Source organism: Girardinichthys multiradiatus, chromosome 22, assembly GCF_021462225.1.
Source record: "Girardinichthys multiradiatus isolate DD_20200921_A chromosome 22, DD_fGirMul_XY1, whole genome shotgun sequence".
Lineage (NCBI taxonomy): Eukaryota > Metazoa > Chordata > Actinopteri > Cyprinodontiformes > Goodeidae > Girardinichthys > Girardinichthys multiradiatus.
The window spans coordinates 21,460,211-21,479,586 of record NC_061814.1 but is presented as its reverse complement, the minus strand read 5'-3'; the positions used below and the strand labels follow the sequence as shown (position 1 = coordinate 21,479,586).

Genomic DNA, 19,376 nt, shown 5'->3' with positions numbered 1-19,376 from the left:
GGGGGCAACAAGCAAACCCACACCAGCCTGCCGCCTCTCCCCGTGGGCCACTCCAGAGTAGAAGAGAGTCCAACCCCTCTCAAGGAGATGGGTTCCAGAGCCCACGCTGTGCGTGGAGGCGAGCCCGACTATTTCTAGTCGATATCTCTCGACCTCCCGCACAAGCTCAGGCTCCTTCCCCCCCAGCGAGGTGACATTCCACGTCCCTAGAGCCAGCCTAAGCATCCGGGGATCGGGCCGTTGAGGTCTCCACCTTCGTCCGCCACCCAATCCTCTTGGCACCGGTCCCTCACGGTTCCCCCTGCAGGTGGTGGGCCCACTGGGGGATGGCCTCGCGTCTCTCGTTCGGGCTTGGCCCGGCCGGGTCCCGCGAGGAGCAACCCGGCCACCAGGCGCTCTCCGACGAGTCCCGACCCCAGGCCTGGCTCCAGGGTGGGACCCCGGCTCCGCCGTACCGGGCGACGTCACGTGCCTCGATATTGTGTTTTTCATGAGGGGTTCTTGAACCATTCTTTGTCTGACCCATCACCTAGAACCTGTTTGCCATGGGAGACCCTACCAGGGGCATTTAGGCCCCAGACAACATAGCCTCTAGGATCATTTGAGCACTCAAACCCCTCCACCACGTTAAGGTGACGGTTCAATCGTGCTATGCTTAAATAGTGCAGCAAACACAGCAAGGTATTAAACTGTAGCCTGTTTATTAAAGTTCATCATCTATGCTTTTCACTGTAACCACTTTGTAATCCTGACTATGCCAATTAATTTGACCATTCTGTCCATTAAACATTTGGCATTATAACTCATACTGAGAACAATATTTTATTGAAGTGTTTATTAATAATCAATCAGAGCAATTTCATCAAATTGCCTTTTTTATTGATTCATGCAGGAGGACACAGCAGTTTCAGCATGGTTACAGTTTCTGGACACCTCCAAGTAATTTCTCCATCTTCATCTCCTGCCATCCTCCACGTCATTGTCTCCTCACGCTCTTTTAAAGTTCACAACTTATTGATTAGGTCGTTTTTATGGTAAAGAACATATTTTGTTTTTGTTAACTATTTAAATAAATGACATTGTTTCTATAAAAAATTTTTCTCTGTGCTGTCAAAACATGATTTTACATGGTGACAATTATCACAATATATTTAGAATTCCTGAAAGAGATTTGGTTTGTGTTCATAAGTGTCTGGTAGCTACCTTAAACACCAGTTCATTTACAGGTCCTTCTCAAAATATTAGCATATTGTGATAAAGTTCATTATTTTCCATAATGTCATGATGAAAATTTAACATTAATATATTTTAGATTCATTGCACACTAACTGAAATATTTCAGGTCTTTTATTGTCTTAATACGGATGATTTTGGCATACAGCTCATGAAAACCCAAAATTCCTTTCTCACAAAATTAGCATATTTCATCCGACCAATAAAAGAAAAGTGTTTTTAATACAAAAAACGTCAACCTTCAAATAATTATGTACAGTTATGCACTCAATACTTGGTCGGGGATCCTTTGGCAGAAATGACTGCTTCAATGCGGCGTGGCATGGAGGCAATCAGCCTGTGGCACTGCTGAGGTCTTATGGAGGCCCAGGATGCTTCGATAGCGGCCTTTAGCTCATCCAGAGTGTTGGGTCTTGAGTCTCTCAACGTTCTCTTCACAATATCCCACAGATTCTCTATGGGGTTCAGGTCAGGAGAGTTGGCAGGCCAATTGAGCACAGTGATACCATGGTCAGTAAACCATTTACCAGTGGTTTTGGCACTGTGAGCAGGTGCCAGGTCGTGCTGAAAAATGAAATCTTCATCTCCATAAAGCTTTTCAGCAGATGGAAGCAAGGAGTGCTCCAAAATCTCCTGATAGCTAGCTGCATTGACCCTGCCCTTGATAAAACACAGTGGACCAACACCAGCAGCTGACACGGCACCCCAGACCATCACTGACTGTGGGTACTTGACACTGGACTTCTGGCATTTTGGCATTTCCTTCTCCCCAGTCTTCCTCCAGACTCTGGCACCTTGATTTCCGAATGACATGCAGAATTTGCTTTCATCCGAAAAAAGTACTTTGGACCACTGAGCAACAGTCCACTGCTGCTTCTCTGTAGCCCAGGCCAGGCGCTTCTGCCGCTGTTTCTGGTTCAAAAGTGGCTTGACCTGGGGAATGCGGCACCTGTAGCCCATTTCCTGCACACGCCTGTGCACGGTGGCTCTGGATGTTTCTACTCCAGACTCAGTCCACTGCTTCCGCAGGTCCCCCAAGGTCTGGAATCGGCCCTTCTCCACAATCTTCCTCAGGGTCCGGTCACCTCTTCCCACTGAGGTGCCTTGATACAGCACTCTGGGAACAGCCTATTCGTTCAGAAATTTCTTTCTGTGTCTTACCCTCTTGCTTGAGGGTGTCAATAGTGGCCTTCTGGACAGCAGTCAGGTCGGCAGTCTTACCCATGATTGGGGTTTTGTGTGATGAACCAGGCTGGGAGTTTTAAAGGCCTCAGGAATCTTTTGCAGGTGTTTAGAGTTAACTCATTGATTCAGATGATTAAGTTCAGAGCTCGTTTAGAGACCCTTTTAATGATATGCTAATTTTGTGAGATAGGAATTTTGGGTTTTCATGAGCTGTATGCCAAAATCATCCGTATTAAGACAATAAAAGACCTGAAATATTTCAGTTAGTGTGCAATGAATCTAAAATATATGAATGTTAAATTTTCATCATTACATTATGGAAAATAATGAACTTCATCACAATATGCTAATATTTTGAGAAGGACCTGTAGTTGTGAGGTAACAACTGAGGTCAGATGCCGGTGGCTAAAAAAAGAATTCAGCATATTTTTTCAAACTTTTATTTCCAGTGAATCTGATTTGTATTTAGGGAATGAATCCAGTTTGCAGAGATGTTTCTTGAGTTACAGATGTCTTGAGAGAAACTATTCAGTCATGGTGACCACATATGAGTTGAAGCATTTCTACTCACAATGCCAAATAAACATGCTCTTATACAGTAACAATTGTACATTCAACAAGGCAATCAGCTTACACCTATTATAAAAACCTGTTGGGCTTGTGAGTTTGTTACATTCTAATCCAAGAACAAGACCACATCAAATGTTGATTTTTACAGTAACATAAAAGTTCATCTTGAGCATCCACAAAAAACTGTATCCTTTGAATCTCTCTCTCTTATTACAAAACACAAATATTTATATAACAAATTTGATTTTCAAGAAACATTGATCGTGTCAATACAGTACACATTTAACAAAAATGAAAATTAGTCCATTTCAAAATACACTGCCATTAAAGTCATTAATCTATGTTTCCTGTGTCTGTTTTTTCCAGAGTTCACAGTCTTTTCATATCTACCAATCCTGCTGAAATATTTCACATACATATGAAAAATCAGAGTGTAAGAAAGAGGATGGATGGCTTAATGGATGGATGGATGGATGGTACTTTTTAGATAGGATAGATAATAGAATCTGGAAAAAAGTTTCCATTTTATGGAAAAGAGAAATACTTTCCATACAATCCCCCACTTTGCAGACTGCCTAAGAACCCTGAGTAATCATATGCTTTCTTCTATTTGCAAGGATATTAGGCTGCTTCTCAACAAATCAATGAAGTGTTTGTGAATGAATCTGACAGACATCCCGGCTCTAAAAGTAATACTTGTAGAAAAACTAGTTCATTGCTTCCAGTAATAAATTTATAAACTAACTAACTATGGCCAAATACAGCAGAATTACAGAATATTGCTATCTAGCTAGCTTGCTAACTATGTAACTAACTAATGCCCCTTTTCCACTGGCTCAGTTTGGCCTGGCTCAGCTCCACTCGGCCTGCTTTGTGAGCGTTCCCACTGTTTTTCTCCGTACCGGTATCTAATTTTTTGGGCCCTGCTCCTTAGCAGGTATGACCGGGGCCAAGTAGGGACGTGAACAGACTGCTGTTCACTCATTGGCCATGGGGCAAGGAGAAATGGGAAGGCGTTTGAGATGGTTGTGTGGGGAAAAGTTAATAAAACTGGAGAGAGACTACAATAATACAGTAATAAAAATAATAACCACAATGGCCGGATCAGGCTGAAACTGAAATATAATTTTACTAATCATAAACCATGCATGAAGCCTCTCCCCATCCTTCACATCAGAACCCCTGAGCCTTATTTTAGTTCTGGCTGGGCCACAGCCAGAATAATCCCAGTGGATTATTTTATACATGAAAACAAAAACATGCATAAGACATCCTTGCAGATACAATAATACAATCATTATTTGTATTTGGTTAATCAATGTTTTTATTTTCTATTTATTCTTTTTTTATTTTTTACCATTTTGTGCTGATTAATGTGACAATGTCTCACAGTAACGTTGATAGCAACACAGCGCACTACACTGACAGCTGAAGATGGGGCTTTCAGCCATATCTCCAGCTGTCAGTGGGTCAGTGGAAACACAACAGGTACTGTGCCGAGTAAAACGAGACCGAATGGAGTAGAGCCACATAGCCTCAAAAGAGCCAGCTAGCATAGCTAGCCAGCTAGCATATGTAGCTAGCTGGCTCACTGGTCAAATAAAACAGGATTACACTGTTCCGCTATCTAGCTAACCAATTACCTTAGTCTTTTTATAATTCATGTTCAAAGGGTTTGAGTTTTATTTGGCTTAACTATTGTTGAGGTTTTGTCACTACATTGCAGATTTGCATTGTGTACTTCATTCCACAAGAAATATATATCTCTAGGGGTGAATTTGTGAAGCAAAAGTAATTCTTTAAGGTGACAGGGGTCATATATATCGATTTTCTTGGAGGGAATGTACCATCCTAGTGTTTTCACACCCATGTGAGAGTCAGGCTTAAGTTTCATTGCAGCCAAACACATTCCCATGTAAACATCATCAATAGGAAGAATTTGGATCAGTGCTGACATTTTGTAAATGACTAAAGCTGTATAGCCTGACAGAAGGAATCCCCCACCGCCACAGTAGGGTGGGTAGACGTCTTTTTCATAAATCAGAAGTGGAACGAAATACTTACTCGATGGGTCTCTCATAGGAAGTGAGTTTTTTAACAGATCGCCAGTAAAAAGGTGCTTACTTCCATCATTATCTTGAAGACTTTGAAGATATTCAATCATGTTGTCAGTTTGGGCAAAGACGTCGTCGTCACCATTCAGCAGGAAACGAGCCTGCGAACAATATCTGCCCATCCACTCAAGGAAGAGTATCTGCTTCAAAGTGAGGTTGTAAAATGAGTCCTTGAAGTCCCATTGGAGGATGTCATTGTAATGTTTATGTTCCAGTGTGACAAGATTGTTCAGTCTCTCCTTCTCCAAACCCGTCCCATTAGTTCCTATAATAAAGATTCTTCGAATCATCTTCCCCTTATATGACCTCTCTTTAGCCCAGGTCTTGCGCAGAACCTCCCTTCGCTCATAGTTAGTTGGAGAGCTTTTAATAACAAGCAAAAGAAAGATGTCCTCAGGCTCATCAACTCCTCCACATTTGTTGGGAAGGTCCAGTATTATGGGGAAACTGCGACAGTGACGATAGTAGAGAAAGTCTTGAATCATAGGAGAAAAGGAGTCAAAGCCGTAGACATTTGCCATCGTTGTGTTTCGTTCACATCTTAGTGGTAAATTTTGTGACAGATTCCCCATTTGACTTTTCAAACGTCCTCTTAACAGTGAGAAAATTGTGTGTGAAGCCTTTTGATCTTCTGAATGTTCAACTTCCCCATGGTATGAGTGGATGGATTCAGGGTATGAGTCTGTTTGAGTCTCATAAACAAGTACCAACAGGGTCCCCAGCAGCAAAAACGTAAGAATAACGTAATCTGTTATTCTCGAAATTCTGAAATTAAAGAAACATAAACAAATAAAGATGGCAAATTATCAGTATGTTATCCAAATACTTTTTTCTGCTTTGTTACATATAACAGGACCACATATATATTATTTCAGGCCATTGGCCAGATTTTGGGATAAGAGTGGTTTTGTTTTGTTTGTACATTTCTCCTGTGACTCATGATATTGTGGCTTGATTCCATAAGAAAGCAGAAGTATAAAAAAATTACAAGAATGTAATAAAAAGATAAGAACATAATTCTAAAAACCTAAGGCAGACATACAATTTTTTGTTATAAAAGGCAAAAAGGCTTAAAGCAAATGGAAAAAAATATCACCTTCAGTTAAAACCAAATGGTCACATAATCTTTGTGAAAAGACACATAAACTTGTTTTTTCTTCTAACTGTCTGGCACTAAATCTGACTAAATATTTCTTGTTTTAGGGCCGGTAGGATTAGCACAATTATTTTTATTTGCTAAGTGCCAGAATAATGTGACAGAGATTCTCTTAATTAAAAATATAGATATTTTATTTTTGCCAGATTCTGAAGTTAAAATATAGACTTTTACACTATATGTATGTATCTGGTTTTAAACTGAAAATGAACTACATAAATTAAAAGAAAATTTCTCAAAATAAACAGAAGAAAAACAAATGACATCACACACACATAGTGCTAATGTTTTGGGTTTGTAAGGATGAAACGCTACCCTTAAAACTACAAAGTGAAAAGAAGTAAAAGTAAAATTTTATTTTATTTACTTCTTTCTTTATTGCCTGATAGTCTAATGAGGCATTTTGATACAGTAAATATAGTCCCCTGTGGTGGACTAGCAACTTGTCCAGGGTGTACCCTGCCTCCTGCCCATAGACTGCTGGAAATAGGCACCAGCTTCCCCGCAACCCACTATGGAAGAAGCGGCATAGAAAATGACCGACTGACTGACTGACTGAAATATGTTCTTTGAGCAAGTAGACCCGGAAGCGTAGCACTTAAAAAATTACCGTAATGAATGAGTTGTCAACTGTAAAAACATAGTTCGCCCTCGTAATTGTCAAATTATGATTGATGGATATTCTAAGAATGTTTAATAAGTAGTTAATGATTTCCTGTTTCTCTGGGTACATCAACATGCCATTAAAGTTAGTACCTTTGTATCATAAGCTAAATTAGTCAGATGTTTGTGGATCTTGGTAAGTCATGGAATGGCTGCAAAAACATAGCTGCTTACCTAAACTTACCAATATCTTGAATTAGAATAATAATTAAAATGTGCGTTGAGCACCAGGTAGTCGAGACTTGGCTCTCGGTGGCTTGGCCGGGCTTAGCTTAAAAAACCTACAGGAAGCCATCTCTGAGTAAGCCCACTACCTGCTTAGAGGGACACTGAGGTTGGGTATAATTGAACGTTTTCTTTTTAGAATTTTTAAATATGTTGTGTTTTATAAGGCACAGTAACACCTTTAGGTTACAGGCAATATTATTTTACTGTTTGAAGTAATTAAAACAGTGAACCCTGAGACCGACTGACTGACTGAAATACAGAAAGGATAGTACGATTCATTAATAGTGAATCATTCAGTTCCAAGTGCAGTTGAAATGAATGTACTAAAAAACATATTCTGATCTTTCCAGATTTTATAAGCAAGATGCAACTTTTAAAACTGTCTGCGTTGATATGGAAAGATCTCTAAAATGTGATTAGATGGCTTTTTTGTTGTCTTGATGCCAACAAAACACAGAATCATTCTGGATTTGGTTTACATCAAAACCGCCCCACCTCCGGGAACAGATCTAATTACGTTATAGAGCAATTTCTCCTTGTGCACTTCTCACGAGAGTAGATGGAAAGTGACAGTTCTGGTTTGGTGAGTGGAACTTACCGACAGTAAGATAAGGATCGTGGATAATATTCAAATATTTTGTACCTGAATATACATGCTAACTAATCATGCGACATAATTCCCTGAGATCATTTTGAAACTGAGCAGAATGTTTTTCCTTTTGTTTCTTGAAAAGTTGTGACATTTTTTTTATCCACAGAAGAGATTAATAAAATTTTCTAACAATAAATGGTGTCATCAAAAATCTTAATTTAATGATGACATTAAGGATGAAATCACCTTTTCCGATTTTTTTATAATGATATATAACAAGGCAAACATTTCAAAATATTTTGTGTTTTTTATGTTAATTAAAAGTTGGAAACAATAGTTTTTTTTCATTTTCACATATAGTTTTAAATGAAAATAGAGAAGACAAGTAAAAACCCATTAAAGACAAACAGAAACCAGGCTAGAAACAAATGTTATAGTCCAAAAATAGAGTAAATTCCTCTTGATTAGTAGAAAATGCAATTTAACCTCAAGTAGAAGGCATATTAAATACTTTTGTATGATATGCTAAATTTAACTGCTGTTATATCACTCAGCAAAACTGTATTTACATTGCAAATTGTTTCTAAAAAACAGTCTGAACAGATAGAAAGAAAAGTTTAAGCCCTGAATGGATACAAAACATTTGGTAAATAAAATTGCACAAATGCTAAATAGAACACATAAATATACAAACAAATTTTTCAATAATTACCTGAACATGTTGGTAGATGGTAAGTGTCTGATGAATGTCCCTTTAAATAACTGTGGAGATTACCGTGTAGCCTTCTTGTAACACTCATGAGTCACATGCAGATTTTGTTAGGACAGCCTCTAGGTTTTTGAGCTTTATGTTCTTTGAGCCTTGACACCAGATCAAACAGGTTTGGATTGTGCATTAAAGACCTCTGTTGAAGTTGTCAACTATGAATTGATCATTCCTATATGGTCCCATTTCTCCTAGTCTCTCTTCAAAATGGGAAATACACTATAGCATGCCATTAAATAAGACAGATGTTTGTTTGTCTTGATAAGTCAGAGAATGGCCACCAGAGCATATAGCAACTTGCCTAAACTTCCTCGTATCCTCAGTCAGAGTAATAATTACACAGTTTAACAACTGTGGCGAACTAGAGGACCAATGTTTTTCATGGCACATCACACAGTTATGGAGGACCAATCCTGACAAAATTAAAAATAAAAGCAGAAATATATATATTTTGTTTTTCCTTTTCCTTACACATGCGTTTTCATCAAAAAATGTATATATATATTGTTTTTGCTTTTCCTTAAACATGCGTATTCATCAAGAAATGTAAATGTTTTCTTTTTCCTTTTCCTTACACATGCCTTTTTTCTTTTGACATTTCCTCATCTCTCTTTTTCCTTTACCCTATGCCTTTCTGCTTCATCATGCAAATGAGGACGGCTGCCTTCTTCTCTCCAGCTCCTCTCCTATTGGTCAATATACAGAAAGGAGGAGGATCCATGTGCAGGCCGAGGGTGTGTCCCAATTCAGGGGCTGGATCCTTCCAAGTGCGTACTTGTGGGCTGATTACATCACAGCGCGGCGCGTAGGGTCTGTCAGATGCTGCCGACAAAAGTGTCCTTCTTTTGCCCGATTTGAAGGATGCGTTGTGAGTATCCTTCGCGGTCCATCTTTTCCCATGATTCATTGCGGGTCGAAGCGGTTTGGTCAAACAGGGGCAGCCATGGTGGACCACATTGGCAAAAGCTGTGAGTAAATTGTGAAAAAGTACACTTTCTGTGACACAAATTAACTTTTACAATGTTTTTAGTGCGGGAATATAACTGTGTAGACGTAAAAAATCTGCTTGATTTATCAAGACATCGCTTAATTTCAAACGTGCTCCGACGTGTTCGGAGTTTTCCGCTCCCACTGTAGTAACTGCCGGCTTGCCTCGCCAGCCCTACCGGCGGTGGGGCGAGCTTGCCCGGTAGAGATCTGACTGGACTATTGGCACTGAGCTCCTGCTGCCAGTCATCACAGTGACCGCTTAACACAAGTGATTTCTAACAGTTTATGTTAGTATTATTTTAATATATTGTGTCATTTTTTCATGTAAGTCGATTTGACATTACAGGTGATATTAAAGTTAACCTGAATAAATGGACAATTTTATGTAATCCTACCGTATTGCTGGAGAGTGTGATTGAGAATAAATAAGCTTTTAAATATTCATTTTTGATAAAGAAATGTGCTATATGTGTTTTTAAAAGTATATTTATAATTCAGCTAGCATTATAATTTGTGGTTCCAGGTACAGCTGAAGAGAAATACACTTTCAAATGCAAGCAAATCTCAGTAAAGAAGTGAAAAGTTTGAAAGAGCTTGTTTTAGGCATGTGCATAGAAATATTTTAATATGTTCTGCAAATTAAGACAAATGTAAAATAAAAAAAAAGACTTGTTTTACACTGATATTAAGCAAGATGGTTTTTCTTGTTGTTTTTGTTGTTTAGGGACAAAGGAGCAGACGGGCCAGTTTATTAAGCTCAGGGGTGAGAATGACCACCTTTTTACTGGAGCTAAAAACTCAGCCACTGTGGCTTGGAGGTACAATAACAACATTCTTTGCAGTCAGTTTCTGTCCAGTTTCAAAAACTCCTATCTTTCTAACTTTCATAAATATCCATCCAGTGATTAACATACTTCTTTTGGTTTTCCCTCTTTCCTTTTATTTGTTTAGGACAATTCTGGAGAAGATGGGCCAACAGGGGAAGGTCACCCCCTTGCAGGACAAAAAAAAGTGGGACGATATGAAAAGGAAATATAAAGTTTGTTCAGAAATTCTCATGTCACACACAAATAAAAAATATTTATAAAAGTCTTATTTGTTTCTCTGTTTAGTCAACTCTTCTTTTATTCCCTCTAACTTTAGGATTGTAAGTATCCAGGGTCAAGAGAGGGAGTCAGTGAAAAGCCCACTGCTGCTATTGGCCCTGGTTTGTCCTTATGGATGAGGTGTTGGGTCAGAGGTCTTCCACAACACCTCCTGTCCTAATTGCCTCCATCCCTGAGGACACACCAGGGCCAAGCGGAGCGGTGGGCAACCAGATGGAGAAGGAAGACAGTGAGCCAGCAGGAAGGGGTCAGAAAAGAAAGAGGGACAGAGATGAGATAATGGATTTGATCAGGGAGGACATGAGGGCACAGAGAATGGATAGACTGTTTTCCATCTTAGAAAGAATGGGACCGAAATAAGGTGCTATATAAGAAATAAATATGTTTTGTTCAGATAGTTTCTTAAAGTTTTAAGCTGTTCTAATAAATTTCAATATTGTTTTTGTCACTAATGTATTTTATTTCCATTTGACCTAACAATACATCAACTTCATTTAAATTTCCAAACAGTTTATTTTGAATATTACAAATAGCAATTTAAACAGAATGTGGAAAAAAACAACATTCAAACAAATCAAGATTACAAGACAAAAGGTATAAAATAAAACTATGTACAAGTATTTACAATGGCGACAGCAGGATCAACCTGAGTGACCGGTTCCTGGAAAAACCTCTTGAACAGAACAAAAAGGCAGATGTCTTTCTGAAGAGAAAGTCTCTGGCAGTGTGGCTAAATGTCTCGCAAGGTCAGAGACTTGGATGGGATGCTGCAACGGAGACCTGTGGTTAGTGTCAGGTTTAACCAACCTAACAATATTATAACAACACAAAAAGAAAAGAGAGACAAAGTATTAGTTCCTTTTACTCGCTTTGCGAGGAGAAACGGTCAAGATATGCTCAGTTACAGATCTCACACCGCTCTGAAGCCTATCCGACCGCTTCCTCTTTTTATTGTCTTTCGGGGGTCCCTAGTTTACAAAAACATTGTTCTCTAAAGGATGGGGGAAAACAACAGCTGCATCGTAAACAGGTCATAAACAGCTTTATACATTAACAACACATTTCCCACAGTCTCCTCCAACTTGTAGGGTCAGTTGTGCCTTTTGTTGAGTGTAATCAGCCTTCATCTTTATGACCTCCTCAACTGGACTGCTTCCTTCTCTGCTAGTTCAGCTCCATTTATTATCCTGCAGACACACTCATCACATCCTTTCTCACACATACATCATGAAAGGTTATGAGATCAAATAGTCAAGTTAAAGAATAGGACAAAATATAAGATAAATCTATATTCAATTATTCCAACAGTTAGTCTTTCTGGATGGTAAGCGAAGCATCACACAGGCGGTCTGCAGATGTTTGTGATGCCTCTTTCATCCATCACGTTTAAAGGGCTGGCTGGACCACATCACTAAGATGTAATCAGAAATATGCAGAATTAGAAGATGATGCTCCCAAATTTGACAATTAGTTATACGCCTCAAACATTAATCACATCTATAATATTATACTTGCCTGCATACAGTAGTCATGTTCTGGTGTGTATATATATATACATATATAAATACACTGCTGAAAAAAATAAAGGGAACCCTTAAACAACACAATATAACTCCAAGTAAATCAAACTCCTGTGAAATCAAACTGTCCACTTAGGAAGCAACACTGATTGACAATCAATTTCACAGCTGTTGTTCAAATGGAATAGACAACAAGAGGAAATCTTTGGCGAGTGGTTCTGCAGGTGGGGACCACAGACCACTTCTCAGTACCTATGCTTTCTGGCTGATGTTTTGGTCACTTTTGAATGTTGGTGGTGCTTTCACACTCGTGGTAGCATGAGACGGACTCTACAACCCACACAAGTGGCTCAGGTAGTGCAGCTCATCCAGGATGGCACATCAATGCGAGCTGTGGCAAGAAGGTTTGCTGTGTCTGTCAGCGTAGTGTCCAGAGTCTGGAGGCGCTACCAGGAGACAGGCCAGTACACCAGGAGACGTGGAGGAGGCCCAGCAGCAGGACCGCTACCTTTGCCTTTGTGCAAGGAGGAACAGGAGGAGCACTGCCAGAGCCCTGCAAAATGACCTCCAGCAGGCCACAAAAGTGCATGTGTCTGCACAAACGGTTAGAAACCAACTCCATGAGGATGGTATGAGAGCCCGACGTCCACAAATGAGGGTTGTGCTCACAGCCCAACACCGTGCAGGACGCTTGGCATTTGCCAGAGAACACCAGGATTGGCAAATTCACCACTGGCGCCCTGTGCTCTGAACAGATGAAAGCAGGTTCACACTGAGCACATGTGACAGACGTGACAGAGTCTGGAGACACCGTGGAGAGCGATCTGCTGCCTGCAACATCCTTCAGCATGACCGGTTTGGCAGTGGGTCAGTAATGGTGTAGGACTTCGCACACCACTGCCTTCAATACATCTGGCAAATGTCTGCTCTCTAAGTAACAAGATGGACAAGCTGCTTCTTCTCACCTGTAAAAACATGGACCTCCGTGGATCAGCGGTGATCAGTGATAACATCCCGGACTGCGCACTGCTGTTGCCGGATTTCCAGCTGTTCAGAGCGGATCGCAGCGAGGAGACGGAATCTGCTTTTATATTAATTAAGGTTGGTGCAGAGACATAAAAGTGCTGGGAAAAACATGTAACCCGGATCTGGAGTCATGTTATATCAACTGTAAACCGTTATATTCAACGAGAGTTTTCCTCGTTTATAATAATTGTTCATATTTTCTACCGCATAGCTGCACTTCTGCCGCTGAAAAACATCTCGCTGAGCTGATTACAGACGTAGAGAAAAAACACACGGACTCTTTCATCATAATACTGGGAGATTTTAACAGTGCAAACCTCTCCAATGAGCTCCCCAAATACAGACAGCATATTAAGTGTCCCACCAGAGACAAAAACACACTGGACCATTGTTACACAATTTTAAAGGACTCCTATCATGCTGTTACCAGGGCTGCTCTGGGATTTTCAGATCATTATCTAATCCACCTCATCCCAACCTACAGACAGAAACTAAGAGCTTCCAAACCCAAGGTTCACACTGTTAAGAAGTGGACTGAGGAATCAAAGCAGATGCTACAGTCCTGCTTTGAATGCACAGACTGGACTGTTTTTGAAACTTCAGCCACTGACCTAAACCAACTAACTGATGTGGTGACATCATACATCAGTTTCTGTGAGGACATGTGTGTGCAGACCAAGACCTTCTGCACCTTTGGGAACAACAAGCCATGGTTTACTCCACACCTCAGGAACCTGCGCAGGGATAAGGAAGAAGCTCACAGCAGTGGAGATTGGGCGCGGTACAGGCACGCCAGGAACAGACTAACAAAGGAGATCAAAGCAGCCAAGAGAAGCTACAGTGAGAAGCTGAAGAACAGCCTTTCTACTGGTGACACTTCAGCTGTATGGACTGGTCTGAGAAACCTGACTTCCTATAGGAGCCACCCCACCCATCCTGAACAGAATCCTTGCCTGGCTAACCGTCTGAATGGCCTCTACTGCATGACAGGAAGTCGTTCACACCTCAAACCATCTCCTCCATATCCCGTTCAACACCAAAATCTTCTCATAAAGCAACCAACCCCCTACCTTCAGATCCTCTGCCTGCACTAAAGATCTCTGAGGAAGATGTAAACAGGCTCTTTCAGCGCATGAAAACAAAGAAAGCTGGAGGACCTGATAATGTCTCCCCATCATGTCTGAAAGCCTGTGCAAATCAACTTGCTCCGATCTTCACAAGGATCTTCAACAAGTCACTGGAGAAATGTGAGGTCCCCTCCTGCTTCAAACGATCCACCATCATCCCAGTTCCCAAGAAACCCACTATCCTAGGATTAAATGACTACGGGCCTGTAGCCCTGACGTCTGTGGTCATAAAATTCTGTGAGTGGCTGGTGTTGAAGCACCTGAAAGACATCACAGACCCCCTGCTGGACCCCCTGCAGTTTGCTTACCGAGCAAACAAGTCGGCAGATGATGATGTCAACTTAGGTCTACACTTCATCCTGCAACACCTCGACCGTCCAGGAACGTACGCCAGCATCCTGTTTGTAGACTTCACCTTGGCCTTCAACACCATCATACCAGACATCTGCCAAACAGTTTGCCCTGCAAGCAAGCTGCAGGAGGTCCAGCAGGGGACCTGTGATGTCCTTCAGATGCTCTAACAGCAGCTGCTCAAAGGACCGAGCATACAGGTCGGCAGAAGATGCTGTCATCTTAGCTCTACATTTCATCCTGCAACACCTCAACCGTCCAGGGATGTACGCCAGGATCCGTGAAACTCCTGACGTTTGCAGATGACACCATTGTCATTGCTCTGATCCAGGACGGTGATGAGTCTGCATACAGACAGGAGGTGGATCGGCTGGTACACTGGTGTTGTCAGAACTACCTTGAACTCAACCCGCTCAAGACTGTGGAAATGGCGGTGGACTTTCAGAGAACAACACCCCCATACACCCCCCTCACCATCCTCAACAACACTGTATCGGCCGTGGACCACTTCAGGTTCCTAGGAACCACCATCTCTCAGGACCTGAGATGGTCCTCACACAAAGACACTGTTCAAAAGAAGGCCCAGCAGCGACTCTACTTCCTGAGGCAACTCAAGAAGTACAACCTTCCACAGGAGCTGCTGGTCATCTTCTACACTGCCATCATTCAGTCTGTCCTGTCTTCATCCATCTCAGTGTGGTTTGGCTCATCCACAAAACAGGACAGGTCCAGACTGCAACAAATATTCAGGTCTGCAGAGAGAATAATCAGGGCTGACCTTCCCTCCATCCAGGACTTACACAGGTCTAGGTTAAGGAAAAGAGTTGCTAAAACCTATGCAGACCCCACACACCCTGATGAACATTTAATAGAGCACCAAACAACTGCATACTGAAGTTGCAAATGCACCTTTGTATATATGTATATTTAAGGTCATAAAGATATATGCATAAATATATTTAAAATAGAGAGCAAAGTGTACCGGAGTCAAATTCCTGTACCGGGTGTCAACTTATGATTGATGGATATACTAAGAATGTTTAATAAGTAGTTAATGATTTCCTGTTTCTCTGGGTACATCAACATGCCATTAAAGTTAGTACCTTTGTATCATAAGCTAAATTAGTCAGATGTTTGTGGATCTTGGTAAGTCATGGAATGGCTGCAAAAATATAGCTGCTTACCTAAACTTACCAATATCCTGAATCAGAATAATAATTAAAATGTGCGTTGAGCACCAGGTAGTCGAGACTTGGCTCTCGGTGGCTTGGCCGGGCTTAGCTTAAAAAACCTACAGGAAGCCATCTCTGAGTAAGCCCACTACCTGCTTAGAGGGACACTGAGGTTGGGTATAATTGAACGTTTTCTTTTCAGGATTTTTAAATATGTTGTGTTTTATAAGGCACAGTAACACCTTTAGGTTACAGGCAAGATTATTTTACTGTTTGAAGTAATTAAAACAGTGAACCCTGAGACCGACTGACTGACTGAAATACAGAAAGGATAGTACGATTCATTAATAGTGAATCATTCAGTTCCAAGTGCAGTTGAAATAAATGTACTAAAAAACATATTTTGATCTTTCCAGATTTTATAAGCAAGATGCAACTTTTAAAACTGTCTGCGTTGATATGGAAAGATCTCTAAAATGTGATTAGATGGCTTTTTTGTTGTCTTGATGCCAACAAAACACAGAATCATTCTGGATTTGGTTTACATCAAAACCGCCCCACCTCCGAGAACAGATCTCATTACGTTATAGAGCAATTTCTCCTTGTGCACTTCTCACGAGAGTAGATGGAAAGTGACAGTTCTGGTTTTGAGAGTGGAACTTACTGACAGTAAGATAAGGATCGTGGATGGTGTTCAAATATTTTATACCTGATGATACATGCTAATTAGTCATGCAACATTATTCCTTGAGATCAGTTTGAAACTGAGCAGAATGTTTTTCCTTTTTTTTATCTTTTATGTAAGCTTCTTGAGAAGTGCATTTTTTTCTCCATAGAAGGGATAAAAAAGTTATTCTAACATAAATGGTGTCACCAAAAATCTTAATATAATGATGACATTAAGGATGAAATCACTTTTTCCAATTTTTTTTTATAATGATATATTACAAGGCAAACATTTCAAAAATATTTTGTGTTTTTTATGTTAATTAAAAATTGGAAACAATAGTTTTTTTTTTTCATTTTCACATATACTTTTAAATAAAAATATAGAAGACAAGTAAAAACCCATAAAAGACAAACAGAAACCAGGCTAGAAACAAATGTTATAGTCCAAAAATAGAATAAATTCCACTTGATTAGTAGAAAATGCAATCTAACCTCAAGTAGAAGGCATATTAAATACTTTTGTAACATAAGCTAAGTTAGTCAGATGTTTGTGGATCTTGGTAAATCATGGAATGGCTGCAAAAACATAGCTGCTTACATAAACTTACCAATATCCTGAATCAATTGTGTTTTATAAGGCACTGTAACACCTTTAGGTTACAGGCAAAATGATGCTAAAATAATTTTCATGTGTCAGTTGAAGCTTTTGTTACAGTAAATGTCACTATTTTACTGTTTGAAGTAATTAAAACAGTGAACTCTGAGACATTTCTCTTTTGGGATTACAAAAATCAATGGGCCAAGAGGTTCAATTAAAGTGATTAATCTGAGAGTTAAAATCAATTGCATTATTCATCTCCTGCAGTGGGTTTGTCCCCAAGGCTACTAAACATAGGGCAGAAACTTGCTCTCCTGGGAGTTACATCCAGTTAACAGGTTTGACTGGGAAATCCCCTTGTGGAAGCAGGAAGGCAAAGAAAGAAAAATCCAATCATATATGAGCTAAGCAACAGGAAATGCATGTCCGGTTTGAGAGAGGAAAGAAGAAGCTTTGTCTTTTGTTCCCACTGGTCAAGTGTCACTTCCTTCAGGGACATGTGGCACGGGATATGCAAATGTCTGTGGCGATGTACAGAGAAATCCTGTTTACAAACATTCTTATTCACTATGACTGCACTTCAGATCTAGTTCAGTGGAAAACGTGTTAATCTTTCATAGAATTCTGAAAAACACCTTCCTGTTTCAGACATGCTTTAAGTTACATTTGTCTTGATCCATATGAATCAAACTGTCATATGATTTGATGCATAATTGAGGTTTTAAGTTATATTCTGGATGTAACTTCATTATCCTTTACATGAACAGACCAGGCCACCTGTTTCTCATTAGAGTGCTCATGTATAAAAGCTGACTTCTGAAACACTATGCTTGTAAGCAGAATACTACGTTTAATCCAGGAGCATTACTAGACACGAGTGAGACAAAGGCTGAAGACATTTTCAATGTTAGTTTTTGCTATATTTATTTAATATGCAGAGATATATACGAGGACATTCTCTTAGTAAGCCCTTCAGTTTGGCTGACAGATGTGGTAATGCTTTGTCCAGTTAATTTAGGGCATTATTTAGATATGCTGCTAAATTAATCATAGTCCATGTGGAATACAGGCAGACCTTATCAAGTTGGAATGTCATTGAAAGTAAATTGATTTCCATTCAAAAGGTAAAACATGGTCATTCCTATAAACTTTGGTGATTATGGCTTGCAGCTAAACCCCAAAATTCAGTTCTCAGAGGGTTAGAGCATTACACAAATAATTTAAAAATAACATTTTAAATGCAGAAGTATGCGCAAACACAATCATGGAAAAGACTGCTGACCTGACAGTTGCCCTAGAGGACATCCTCCACAAGAAGGATAAGATACAGTCATGGCAAAAGAAGCTTACTGCTCATTGACTGCTGTATCCAAACTTAATAGATCTCTTAATAGAGAGTTGAGTGAAAGCAAAAACTCTCCTGACCTAAACTATATGAGAACTTGTGAAGTAATGTCAAGGGGAAGATGAGAGAAACCAGACCCAACCGTATATATGAGCCAAAAGCCACAACCAACACAACCTTGGCTGCCTCAACTTCTCAGCAGCGCCTCCATGCTGCTTTTCATTGAAGCAGCAATTAATCTAAGTTCTGATGAAAGACATACAGTACATGGGCATACTTTTCAGTAGATGGACATAACTGCAATACAAATTATTGTTTTTATGTGTTCACATTTTAAGACAAATTGCATTTGGTTTTTTTTTGAGTAAGTAAAATGAATGAAGTAAATACTTTGAATAAATCAGTCTTTTTATTCTGAATTTAGCTAATACAAAATATTCTCTTTTTAAATTAAATTGCTGAAACACATTAAGTGAACTGTTAAATTATATTACCAATATTTTTAATTTCATGACACTAAAGGGCATGCAGACCTGGTAAATATACAAAGGATAACAATTCTCAGCAACAGAACTGAATTGAGAGGTATCAGGAAATGCGGGTGTAACAAAAGCTGCCTCAGCCTCATAGCCTTTTTTGTCACTTGATTTGACTTACTCTATGTTGCTGATACTATTGCTCCTGTTTCTACTTCTATGTCTTCTGTTTACCCTGTGTAATGTCATCCAAGAACAAATAGATGATGGCATGAACAAGAGACAATGGTTGGTTTTGTTTTCGTGGTGCCTTTTTATCATTCTGCAAACAAGTATCCACCATCTCTACACAAATACCATATGTACACATATACCTTACCTTGCACCTCTGTGGCCACTACATGCACGGCCAAGTATGTAGTGGTTCCTTCACTCACTGTTCTTTAAGCCCACCAGTTCTCAATCAGTTAACATTTACTTTTTATGCGA

The 19,376-nt window shown here is 39.8% G+C and overlaps 2 protein-coding genes across 5 annotated transcripts in view; one reads left to right on the top strand and one right to left on the bottom strand.

The window, feature by feature from the left end:
- LOC124858981 (SH3 and PX domain-containing protein 2A-like) overlaps positions 1-19,376 on the top strand; it is a 106,146-nt gene that overhangs the window by 5,664 nt on the left and 81,106 nt on the right. The window lies entirely within an intron of this gene.
- On the bottom strand, positions 4,533-5,841 carry LOC124858982 (N-acetyllactosaminide beta-1,3-N-acetylglucosaminyltransferase 3-like). The gene has a single exon (XM_047351354.1). It carries the CDS (start codon positions 5,672-5,674, stop codon positions 4,655-4,657), a length of 1,020 nt encoding a protein of 339 aa, XP_047207310.1. The 5' UTR covers positions 5,675-5,841; the 3' UTR covers positions 4,533-4,654.